The sequence below is a fragment of the Anastrepha obliqua genome, chromosome 4 (assembly GCF_027943255.1).
Source record: "Anastrepha obliqua isolate idAnaObli1 chromosome 4, idAnaObli1_1.0, whole genome shotgun sequence".
Classification (NCBI taxonomy): domain Eukaryota; kingdom Metazoa; phylum Arthropoda; class Insecta; order Diptera; family Tephritidae; genus Anastrepha; species Anastrepha obliqua.
In genome coordinates, this window is record NC_072895.1 from 11,478,509 (window position 1) to 11,491,348 (window position 12,840).

At 35.2% G+C, this 12,840-nt stretch overlaps 1 protein-coding gene across 1 annotated transcript; it reads left to right on the forward strand.

The window, feature by feature from the left end:
- The first annotated feature begins 4,617 nt into the window (after nt 1-4,617).
- On the forward strand, nt 4,618-12,448 carry LOC129246500 (endoplasmic reticulum metallopeptidase 1-like). Its single transcript, XM_054885369.1, has 12 exons — nt 4,618-4,632; nt 5,121-5,749; nt 5,813-6,015; nt 6,095-6,249; nt 8,081-8,470; nt 8,526-8,706; nt 8,783-8,967; nt 9,035-9,178; nt 9,239-9,338; nt 11,698-11,779; nt 11,842-12,136; nt 12,252-12,448. Exons 1-12 carry the CDS (start codon nt 4,618-4,620, stop codon nt 12,417-12,419), a joined length of 2,547 nt encoding a protein of 848 aa, XP_054741344.1. The 3' UTR covers nt 12,420-12,448.
- The last annotated feature ends 392 nt before the right edge of the window (nt 12,449-12,840 follow it).

The window sequence follows — 12,840 nt, forward strand, 5'->3', positions numbered from 1 at the left end:
TGAGAGATTAATCAATTGTTCTAATCTTTTCTTATCTATTTGCGGCCAATTAGCCTCGTCTTAGCACAATTATTTTCTTCTCTCCTACTGGCTTCCTGGGGAATATCTTTTTTTTATTCTTAATTTGCGGATTGCCATAGAAATCCCAATATTGTCTCTTTATTAAAGCAGATTAGTATCCTTTCTAGCTCATCAGTTTGCAATTTTCTTCCATATCTCTATGTCCCGGAACCCATATAAGGCTGACCTTGAATATGGTGCTAATATCATTTAGAGCTGCCAGGCATTCCTAAGCAACATTTGATCTTAGAGTAACTGCCTTCACTGATTTGATGGTCACTTGGCTGTCCGAGAAGGTATTTATAGTAGTTTTTGTTACGGCGTCTGTGTTAAGGTACACAGTTGCCTCCTTTATAACTAAGACTTCTACCTGGTAGACGCTACAGTAGTCCGGAAGTCGGACAAATATTTCTAATTCTAATTCTTTTGGAAAAAACTATGCAGCGTACTTTATTTTCTTGCTTGGATAGGTATGTGAAATGGTTAAAGTGCCTGTCTGGTACTTCTCAACAATCACTGAAGCGCCATTTTGATACCATTATGAGACCTCAAACAAGCAGATATCTACAACCAGCCAGAGCTGTTGATATAATGGAGAAGATTGATTAGATTTAGGTTGCCGCACTGCCCCAGGATGTCGAAGAAAGGAGCGCCCAGTGACCTTAGTCGTCTAGCTGCCAAACCCGGACATTTACAGAGAAAATGCTCTACAATATCCTACTCTGAAAGATCCCCACAGCTTCTGCAATGGAGGTTAAATGGTAACCCCAGCTTTTCTGCGTGTGTGCCGATCGTCCAGTGACCTTTAAGCACAGCTACGAGTTTGGTAATTGAATGGCGAGGAGTCCAAAAGACTTTCTGAGTCTTTCGTATATCGTATTGGGGCCAAAGGGTTTCCGAAATAGCAAATGAAGAAATGGAGCTCCATCTTTTTTGCACTTTTCTGAGAAATAATTTGTGCAGTTCCCCTTTAACAACAGTCAGGGAGATGCCGATGACTGGATAGGTGGTCTCTGAGACCAATTCAGTTCCCTTCCTGGCAAGCTCATCAGAAATTTCGTTTCCTTCTTTGTTCTTATGCCCTGGAACCCAGATTAGAGGAATGCTACCTTCATACCCAAGAGATTTTATCTCCTCCTTGCAGGAACTTACTAGTTTCCTTCTGCACCATGGCGTCGTCAGAACCTTGATCGCGGCTTGACTATCGTAGAAAATATTAATATCTCCCTCGCTCCCACGTTCCCTAAACATTTTGCATGCTTGCAGGATCGGAAAGACTTCTGCCTGAATAACACTAGCAGTATTTGGCAGTTTAAAGGAGATAGATAAATTGAGTGATTTAGAGAAAACCCCTGCTGCGACTCCCGATTCCATCTTGGAACCGTCAGTGAAGACAGAGGTACAAGCTTCGGAACAGATTTTCCCCTCGATCCAATCCTGCATATTAGAAAAGATTGCCCTAGCACGATCCTCAAACTCTAGTTTGCGGATAGAGAGACCTGTTCGAAGTTCAGAGAAATATGGTGTTAACTGCCCGAAAATTCTACCATGTCCCTTGAGAGATTGCCTCCAGAGGCCAATCTCCTTTAACCTGATTGCACTTTGAGCTGCGTTGCAAATGACGGAAAAGTCGATGGGAAGTAAGTGTAAAAGGGGTAGCTCAGTAGCTTGGATCTATCCGTGTGGAAATTTATTTCCCCCTCTTCTCCATGGCCTTTGAGTTTGCCACCCTCTTCATGACGAGTGTAAGTGCCAATTATATGTAAACAAATAAACTTTTTGCACATGACTGTTCTGAAATAATTAATTGCACTTGACCATTATCGTACATACCTGTCAAAATCTGATAATACCTTAGTTCCACAAGCACTATCAATATAACTATTGTAACAAGTAACTCATGATATGAAGGGCGTCTCGTGATCCCAAGAGTTTACCACTTCAAATTTTATTTACAATCATATAAATAGCCAATACGTATTAAAATATTTTCATTCATAAATTCTGCAATTGGTCGCGAGTGTAGCGCTGGAAGAGTTGTATTTGAATGAAATTTTAGTCCGCTTTTCATTCAATAGTTAGCGCATAAGCGGATGTATTTTGTTTGAATTATATAGATAGACATCCTAAAAAAACAAAACGCATATACTAATATACTTAGTCCAGCAACAGAAATTAAAGCAGCATATAAAAATAAGACCGTAGAAAACAGTTTCACCGAAATTTTTTGTACATTTCAAGTCTCAATATTCAAAATTTCAGCTGTGCACCGCGTTTCTTTGACTGACAGCTGAAATGGCTAAAATGGGTGTACGTTAACGGATGATTACTTAATTTGTTTTGTAATTTAGAAGATCAGTATATTAGTGATATTTTTTTATTGTGCAGCGATCGCTGTAGCCGAATGGTTTGGTGCGTGACTTCCACGGTCATTAAACATTAAATGATAGAAACGGCCTACGTCCGGGCAATGTCAAACCTCCGAGTGTATTTCTGTCATGAAAATTAAATCCGGCCTACCGTTCGAAGGCAATGTACAACTGTAAATGCCTCCATTTGTGTAAAATGGAAGGAGATGCTCGGTCAAATAACCTGTCCTTTATAAACAGAGTTTTAAGTCGAAGTGCATGATAAGTGATTTTGAACTCATTGGATAAGTGATTTTGAACTCATTAACAGTTTTAAAGTTTATTTTCGTTTGTCGACTACATCCCTGTCTATAATTTTTATTATATTGACAGTTGTTCGTTGTTTGCCTACAAAAGTTTGAATTCGCTGAAAGTGGATAGAGTGATAGTGGTTATTTCGAGACGCATTCATTAAAGGTGGTGGCACTAGACCAACAACAATGTTTTGTATATTTGATTGTCACTGCAAAGTATTGGAAAAGTAGAAAACAAATAATGAATTCGCCTTGTTTCATTCTGGACTGACAGCCACATGGACACGGCGAAAGAAAACAACAACTCAGCTGATTAACCAACACCACCTTTAATAGATTCGCCTTGGACTATTTTGACTCCGAATATATTCTGAGTTTAGACTGATTTATTAGAGTCAGAGATTGGGACGAAAAAATGAGATTAACTGCGCCGCGATATAAATATATATGAGGCATACATGAGAATTAAGAAGAGAGTATCTGACGATGTCGAATAGTTAGCGATAGTAAACAAATTTGAATATTTAGATTATGTTGATGTAAACAAGAAATAGAATAGAAAACAAAAAACATTTTTTTCAAACGCACTGAGAGCTCACATCGAATTGCATCTACTCCAATAACGTGACTTCTTCATCCAGAATATTTGAACAAATGTTAGAGATGGGCGGCTCAATAAAAAGGAACATATACTAAACTTTTTTGAGGAAGCTGGGCTCATAGCAATACTCTGAATCCATGAAGAGACCGTTGTAGATCTTTCACGTTGCAGTGCCAAATTCTAAAATAATAATCATAATAGAGTCAATCGAACCAAAGGCAGTGGATTGTTAGGAGCGACGGTTTAAGTGGGCATAAGAAAAGGCGATTCATACTACTCTGGACTTCTTCACATACTGGACCGACATATTTGGTATGTCGGAGGATATACACGTTAACGGAGATCTTGGTACAAGATGGAATCGGGAGTCGGAGCAGGGGTTTTCTCTAAATCAGCCAATTTATCATCTCCTTTAAACTGCCGAATACTGCTAGTGTTTTTCAGGCGAAATGCAAAATGCTTAGGGAACGCGTGAGCGAGGAAGATATTAACATTTTCTCCTCGACGCCATGGTGCAGAACGAAACTAGTAACTGTTATAAAAGAGGGATTGCTCAAATTATTTCTCAGGAAAGCGGAGAAAAGATGAAACACCATTTCTTCATGTGCTTTTTCATAAACCCTTTGGCCGCAGTACAATATACGGAGGTCTCAGAAAATACTGGGGACTCCTCGCCATTCAATTTCCAAACTCGTAGTTGTGTTTACTGATCACTCGACGATCGGCACACACACGAAAAAGCTAGGGTTACAGTTTAACCGTCTTTGCAGAAGCTGTGGGGACCTTTCAGAGAAGGACACTGTTGTGCACTTTCTTTTGTAACTGTCCGGGTTTGGCAGTTAGACGAATAAGGTCACTGGGTGCTCCATTTTTCGAGAGCCTGGGGCAGTGCGCCAACCTAAATCTCATCAATCATTTACAATATATCAACAGCTCTGGCTGGTTGTAGATATCTTCCTGTTGGAGGTCTCATAATGGTATCAAAGCGGCGCTTTAGCGCTTCTTGGGAAGTGCCAGAGGGGTGCTTCAACCATTTCACCTACCGATCTACCCTACATTTGGTATTCGAGTATTATTGACATGAATGCCTAACTCCAGCTTAACTGCCTTCATTCAAGTTTTGAATAAGCTGGCCGTTGTTTTCGTAAAGTAATATTTTAGTCCCGACGACTGAAGAAGCGAGAAAGCTCAAGGCACGGTCGAAGGGCATCAGCATTGCGGTTCCACTTAAAATCCAATGCGTTGCATAAGAAATAAAAAGCTGCATGATTTGATGAGAGGATTAGAATCCTCCATGGACGTACTTCGAGTGAGTTTCTAAGGTTAACAACGCTTCAGCGCTCGACTTTTGTGGCCGGGAAGGGCATTGCCCACGATATTACTCGACATTACTTCGAGTACTTTTTGCGGCAGCTGGGTAAAAGATGAGGTGGAATCAAATCAACGCATTTTAATTTTCACTTGTTTGCTATAACTGCAGATATAGCAGACCTAGATATTAGCCACCTGATAAGTTTCACCAGTAGCATGAAGCGATTAACACAACTGTAGTTAGAAACTCTTTCCCCTTGCTCTCTGAATGGTATCACAACGGACGAGTTATGATGACTCGCTCTATGTGTTGAGGACCTATTACTTCAGCTCGTCCCATAATTATATACCCTATTGATTTTTCCTTTGGCTACGTTTTGCGGTGAAGTGTCCTTATTAATAAATTCTTAAAGCTTTTTGTGGATTTTTGCAGAAAATTTTAACGTAATTTGTTTTTTTTTCCTTCTTACAATTCAATTAATAAAGCTCGAGCAACCCAAAAAACTTGGCTGGTACTACGCGCCCTTCTTCACAGCATTTTGGATAATCCTTGGTTTGGCTATAGTACTCACACAATTAAACCATTTACCCACACCACTCACACACAGAGATGAAACAGCACATCCCGATTCCTTTATTGCTGAACGCGCCGAAGAGATACTTGTCAATTTAACCAGCCTCGGTCCGAGAGTAGTGGGTAGCAACACAAACGAAGTAGAAACGATCGAGTTATTGTTGAACGAGATCGAAAAAGTACAAAATCAGATGAGCGATTATTTTGATATTGAAGTGGATACGCAAATTGTCTCCGGTCAATCCTCCCGCTTTCATTTATACCAAGGAGTGCAAAATGTCCTAGTTAAACTGAGTGCAAAAAACAATACGAGCCCCAATTATTTGCTTATCAATGCTCACTTTGACAGCGTTCCCGGTAGTCCGGGTGCTGCAGATGATGGTTCGATGGTGTCCACAGTGCTGGAAGTGCTACGCGTTATCGCAAAATCGAATGGACCTCTCGAGCATCCCATAGTGTTTCTATTCAACGGCGCGGAAGAAGAAGGTTTGGATGGAACGCACGGTTTTATCACACAACACAAATGGGCTAAAAATTGCAAGTAAATTTCGTTAGTTTTCATGCATTTATTAATATTAAAAATAACAAGGTAACTTTCGTAAAGAGTGGTAATCAATTTGGATGCTGCTGGTTCGGGTGGACGGGAGCTTCTTTTCCGGTCCAGTGCTAGTAATTCATGGCTAATTAACTATTATCGCAAAGTGCCACATCCGTTCGCCACAACATTGGCCGAGGATATTTATCAAACGAATCTTATATCTTCTGGTACAGATTTTAAAATTTTTCGCGATTACGCCGGTATGCTGGGTACGTTGTGCTACTTATTTGGAATATTGTTACTTTTTTTATAGTTATACAGATTTTAAGATTTTCTCTATTCGCACAGGTCTTGATTTTGCATATATTTACAATGGATACGTTTATCACACGGAATTCGACAGCATGAAAGTTTTGCCCATTGGTTCTCTTCAAAATACTGGCGATAATGTCCTAAGTCTAGCCAAATCTGTAGGCAATGCACCGGAAATGTGGAATCTAACGGTAGGCAAGCGTGGTAACCAAATACGCGTAAGACCGAACAGATCGAGAGCTTTATTGCTTCAACTGAAATGTGAATGTCACGACTTGTTAATGGTATGGCAATGGTTGCACGGGTTAGACTAAGGCTTTTATGCACTGCCACCAGATAGATCTATTGTGCGCCCCTAAATACTTAATTATATTTATTTAGTATACCGAGGAATCGAACCAGCTCCTTAGGAGCGAGCAATTGTAGGTCTTCCTCCTCCAGTAGGTACGAGCCCAGAATTCTGCGTCTCCTGTGGCCTAATGTCTCACAGTTGGTGTGGGTCGAGTGTATGGTCGAGTTTAAGAAAGCGTGCCAGTAGTTTTTTTTCTAGTCAAGTCCTTTTCCACCTAATCTTCCTGATCCTCCTTTAGCCTTCAACAACACACCGTAATTGTGCTTCATACAATTTGAAATATACATCCATTTAAAACGAGAACAACAAAAGTTCTCGGGAATACATTTTTTTTAAGCATAGATTTATTATTGTATTATTATTTATTATTTATTTAAAATTAAATTTTTTTATTTTGTTAGATTTTTCATTTATTAATTTTTTTTTTTTTTGTACTTAACATTAAAAAGAAAATGTTCATCTTTTAATTTTTATTATTTTTAAATTCATTCATTTAAGAAGAGAACGCCAATACATTTTTTTTTTATTCTTAGTAGCCATAAATTTTTTTTTTTATTTATTTATTTTTATTTTTGATTTTTTTTACTTAAAATTAAAAAAAAAATTGGTCTAAGTAGCCATAGATTATTTTTTTTTTTATTTATTATTTTTTTTACTTAAAATTAAAAAAAAATTTGTTCCCCGTAGCCATATATTTATATTTTTATTTTTTTTTTTGTTTGTTTTTGGTGCCTAAGATAAAAAATTTATGTTTTTTGTAAGTACTTAAAATCAAAAAAAAATGTTTTATCTCTTAATTTTTATTATTTTTAAGAAGAGAACGCCAATACAATTTTTGTTCTAAGTAGCCATAATTTGTTTTTTTATTTATTTATTTTTAATTTTTGATTTTTTGTACTTAAAATTAAAAACAAAAATTTGGTCTAAGTAGCCATAGATTAATTTTTTTATTATTATTTTATTTTTTTTGTTTTGTACTTAAAATTAAAAGAAAATTTGTTCTAAGTAGCCATATATTTTTTTTTTGTTTTTGTACATAAAATAAAAAAAAAAATTCATCTCTTAATATTTATTATTTTTTAATTCACTCACTTAAGGAGAGAACGCCAATACAATTTTTTTGTTCTAAGTAGCCATAAATTTATTTTATATTTATTTATTTTTAATTTTTTTTTTTGTACTTAAAATTAAAAAAAAATTGTTTGGTCAAAGTAGCCATAAATTTATTTTTTTATAATAATATTATTTTTAATTTTTTTGTTTTGTACTTAGAATTAAAAAAAAAACTTTTCATCTTTCAATTTTTATTATTTTTTAATTCATTCATTTAAGAAGAGAACGCGAGTACAATTTTCTTGTTCTAAGAAGCCATAGATTTATTATTTTTTTATTACTATTTTTTTGGATTTAAAACTAAAAAAAATATATGTTTTATTTTTATTATTTTTTCATTAATTGAAAACGGGAATTTAAGAAAATAACGCGAATAAAATGTTTTTGGTCTAAGTAGCCATAGATTTTTTTCTTTTTCTATTATATTTTTTTTTTGTACTTAAAATTAAAAAAAATAGTACCGATATATTTTTATTATTTCTATTTTTTTAATCTTCTTATTTTTAATTCACTACAACTATCAACAATCCTATCACATTAACTTCTCCAATTCGTAGGCAGCGGACAACAAAACGGATCATTTAATTTTCTACGATTTTCTCGGCTGGTTTATGCTTTCCTATACACTAAGCACCAGCATTATCATCAATTATGTCGTATGTTTAGCCACTTTAATAGCAATTACTCGGTCGCTCTTTATGATGTCAAAGGCAACAAATCTGGGCTGGCTCGCCATAATATCTCAATACGCTCTTGCCCTGCTGCTACAAATATTCTCTATCGCCGTGGGTGCGACTGCCTCGATTTTCATAGCATACTTTTTGGATAGCATAGGATATTCCATGTCGTGGTTCTCTAGCGATTGGCTGATATTCGGCCTCTACTTTTGTCCAATATTTTATTTCTTAGGCATTTTTCCGGCTCTCTTCTTAGAGTGTACAAAACGGGTAAGTTACCAATATACATACACACATTTTTTGTAATTTTGTTTGTCACCTACAGCACCCGCTCTGCTTGAGTTTTCGTATTCAACTTTTCCTGCACTCGCAATGTCTCATTTTAATAGCACTCACGATTGCCTTAACCATTTTGAATATTAATTCAGCGTTCATGTGTATGCTGGCCGTATTTTTTTATGCAGTTGCTCTTATAATTAATTTGATAACGAAACTACATAGCAAAGGTAAGAATGTATTGTGTCAATACACACATTTTTTGTTTGATTTCATTTAAATTACGTACTTTCTGTTGAAATTTAGGTTACTGGTTCGCAATCGCCGTTATAGCCAGCCAAATAGTTCCGTTTATGTTCTTTTCTTATGTAGCACAATTTGTATATTATTTATTTATACCGGTGTTGGGACGCTCGGGAACAACTTTAAATCCGGATATACTAATTTCCATCGTAGCTACAATATTTTCTGTCTTAATTGGAGGATTTTTGGTAACTAACTATTCCCAATCATTATTTTCTTAGCCTCCATTTCATTCCATTAATTTTTGTTTTTCAGATGCCACTGTATCTTTTGTTTCGAAAAGCGCGCTCGATTATATTTTGCTTTCTCGGTATCACTTTATTATTCGTTATACTGGCTATTACACCAATTGGTTCGCCGTATACTGCGAAATTGGCACCACAGCGTTACTCAGTTCAGGTAAGTTGCTGAGTTAGAATCTAAATGAACTTTGAATGTTTTTCTTCTTCTTCCTTACAGCATACCTATCAAATATTTCATAATGCCGATGGCAGTATCCGCTTCAATGAATCAGCTATTTATGTATACCCAATAGATCGGCATACTAACACAGCGAAAGGTAAGAAGGTACAGAATGGTTTAAGACACAGATGAAAGTTGTATTCGGCACTTAACAGTTAGCTGTGGGACACACTCAAACTCATAGCCTATTGTGTGAGGAACTTTCTATCTTTCTTAAAACCAGTGTATGCTTTTCAAAAGTGTGCTTTTTTTGGCTTAGCAGAGATTCTGTGCGTTTAGCATTGAGAGTCGGCCACAATTATTGGGCGATTCTGTAGGTGGTTGCATAGTGCCATTTTTCATTCGCTGCTCTTACTATTTCCTCAAGAGTAAGTAGCTTATATTGTTGTAAGGGTATGCCTATGTCATTGTCTATGTACTCATCGGTCAATTTAGTGCCGAGTCTCGCTAGTTCATCGGCTCTGCATTTACAATCAATGTCCCAATGGTCAGGAATCCATGTTACCTTTGGGTGAAATGACTCAGCCATCTCGTTAAGACACATGCGACATTTCGTGGCTACCTTGGAGGTTGTCGAGTACTTTGTGAGGGATTTTATCTGACATACTTAGTCTGACTATCAATGTATCTATCACCTAAGGGATTTTAAATTCGTGCATTAATTTTGCAGTTGAATTCAACTGCATTATTTTTTATGATTTGCCAATTCCTAATGTTATTATGGTGAAATACGAGGACACGAGCAGACAATATTATTAAAATTACAATCGATAATCTCTATCTCTAATCGGTCCTCCAGACAGACTTTGCGTAATCACCACTGAATATTCCCGTACCAGTTAGGCTGCGCACAGATCGAAGTACCGAATCGGTTCAACAAGAACTATCATAAATAAATCGAATTCTCGGCGTTTTCATGGTCAAATTAACTAGATAATAGAAACGGCTTAAGCATTTGAAATACCGAAGCCTCTCGAATTGTTATGTTATGTTATGTTATGTTATGTTATGTTATGTTATGTTATGTTATGTTATGTTATGTTATGTTATGTTATGTTATGTTATGTTATGTTATGTTATGTTATGTTATGTAATGTTATGTTATGTTATGTTATGTTATGTTATGTTATGTTATGTTATGTTATGTTATGTTATGTTATGTTATGTTATGTTATGTTATGTTATGTTATGTTATGTTATGTTATGTTATGTTATGTTATGTTATGTTATGTTATGTTATGTTATGTTATGTTATGTTATGTTATGTTATGTTATGTTATGTTATGTTATATTATGTTATGTTATGTTATGTTATGTTATGTTATGTTATGTTATGTTATGTTATGTTATGTTATGTTATGTTATGTTATGTTATGTTATGTTATGTTATGTTATGTTATGTTATGTTATGTTATGTTATGTTATGTTATGTTATGTTATGTTATGTTATGTTATGTTATGTTATGTTATGTTATGTTATGTTATGTTATGTTATGTTATGTTATGTTATGTTATGTTATGTTATGTTATGTTATGTTATGTTATGTTATGTTATGTTATGTTATGTTAAGTTATGTTATTTTTGTTAAGTAATGTTAATATATGTTATTATGTTATATTGTGTTCTGATGTGCAACATAATTTGGTTTGTTATGAAGTACATATTACCTTATTGAAACCCCCTTTTAATAATGACACGATCAAAGAAACTCTGCACTTTTAAAAATTCTATATTATCCCACTTATCCCACTGTATGTGCATAGGTATGTACTAGGTATGCGAGTAGGTATGGATGGATAGGATGGCCAAAAAGAATACTTTTCTCTTAATGTCCCACCCTAACATTGTTCTTTAGTCAAAACAATATCACCTATATTTTTCTTTATTTTTTTATTTATCCAAAATAAAAAAGGGAGATGACGATATTTTTAATTGGAGAGTTTTCATTTGGAGAGTTTTCAGCGGAACCATAGAAATAGCAAAACATTCTCCTTTTAATTATGTGTAGGGTATCCATTTTTGGACATTCCTGGTCAAGAAAAAAACTAAATAATATCGATCTGTAAACATTTTAAACCCAAAAAGTAAATTTTTCCTATTCAAATTCAATGGTAATTTTCAAAGTGTAGAAGGCACAAATAAATAATCACATAAATATAGATCATTAACTTTTTTTGGTTATAGGACAAATTTAAGGATTAGTATCAAGAAAAAAAATTGTTTTTTTGCCATCTTAATGGGTATATTTTATACCTATACATTCTCCTGCAATTCGTGGCATGCGGCTTGATGTTGTATCAAAACCCTTTTTCCATCATTTACCAATTTTTTTACTCCCCGGCATTGGTTATACCAAGTTTTCCCAATTACCACTGCTCCTATAGATATGAAATCAACCTAGGGAATTAAATCAAACTTTCTTATATTCATATATACATTTTGCTACTCTTTTCAGATGTAATAAATCGTTTTAAAACTATGCACAACATCAGCGATGTTTGCAATGATGAAATCTCTTGTCAGCTGCGTAGACCCAGGTTGGCTTTGAATATCCCTATGTAAATCTTCATAAATGTAAAAATCTCCTTTTTTTACACAGTATTTTCTACACAGCGAGCGCTTTCTGGTTACCCGTCGATGAGGCCCCAATTATACCAAGCGAAAAACCTCTACTAACGCTCACTAACGAAATCATATTGAATACGCCGAACACAAAACGTTACAATTACACTTTAACAGGACCAGATCACTTGACGATTTTTATTCTACCAAAAGCACCGGCCAGGGTTGTGAATTGGCCTTTCGACAAAACGTTACTACCAAATAGTGGATACTTCATGAGTTTTGTATACGGCAAAGATAATAAAGCGCTAGAGTTTTTCATAGACTTGGAGGTAATTTTGGTTTTTGGTAGTTATTTTTTTTTTTTTATATTTGAATTTGCTTTGCTTTCTAATATTTTGCCTAATAGTATATTTACTATCATTTTGTGTTATCATAAATTTTCAGTTACCCGCCAATAATTCGAACACACCAAATTTGGAAATTGGCATTGCTGGCAACTGGGTCCACCAATCGGTTCAACATGCAGAAATTTATGAAGAATTTTTACAGAGTTTTCCAGATTATACGACAATTGTGAACTGGGTTGCCACGTATGACAGTTGGTTGTTCTGATGCGCAATAAAAGTTTAATAAGTGATGAATAAGAGGAAAAAATTAACACTGATATTGTTGAAGAATAAGCAGAACTGTAGAAACAAAGATCTGAATATCACAATAAATAAATTATTAAATCTCAGTAATATAAATTACCGTTTATTTATTTTAAGGTCCGTTCCATGGCTCGTCATTCAGGTATTCTCCTTTCCTGATTATCACTTGAAAAGCAAACCTGTAACTTACTCGATTTGATTGTCTTATGCGCCCATAAGCAGAATTAAACTTGGTGACAGAACTATTTCTAAAAACAGAATTGTGAAATTCTCCGGTATTTTATGCCCTAACGATGCCTGAGCGCTAGTACTTGCTCCCAGAAACTATTGGATAATTTCCCGTTGACAACAGCTGTAGCAGGTCATATTGTAGGAAAGCCCCG

Excerpts from the sequence above, each read along its gene's own strand:
- LOC129246500 (XM_054885369.1), top strand. Across the intron at positions 6,250-8,080 it reads CGGAAATGTGGAATCTAACG|GCAGCGGACAACAAAACGGA; the intron begins GTAGGCAAGCGT and ends TCCAATTCGTAG. Across the intron at positions 9,339-11,697 it reads GCATACTAACACAGCGAAAG|ATGTAATAAATCGTTTTAAA; the intron begins GTAAGAAGGTAC and ends TACTCTTTTCAG.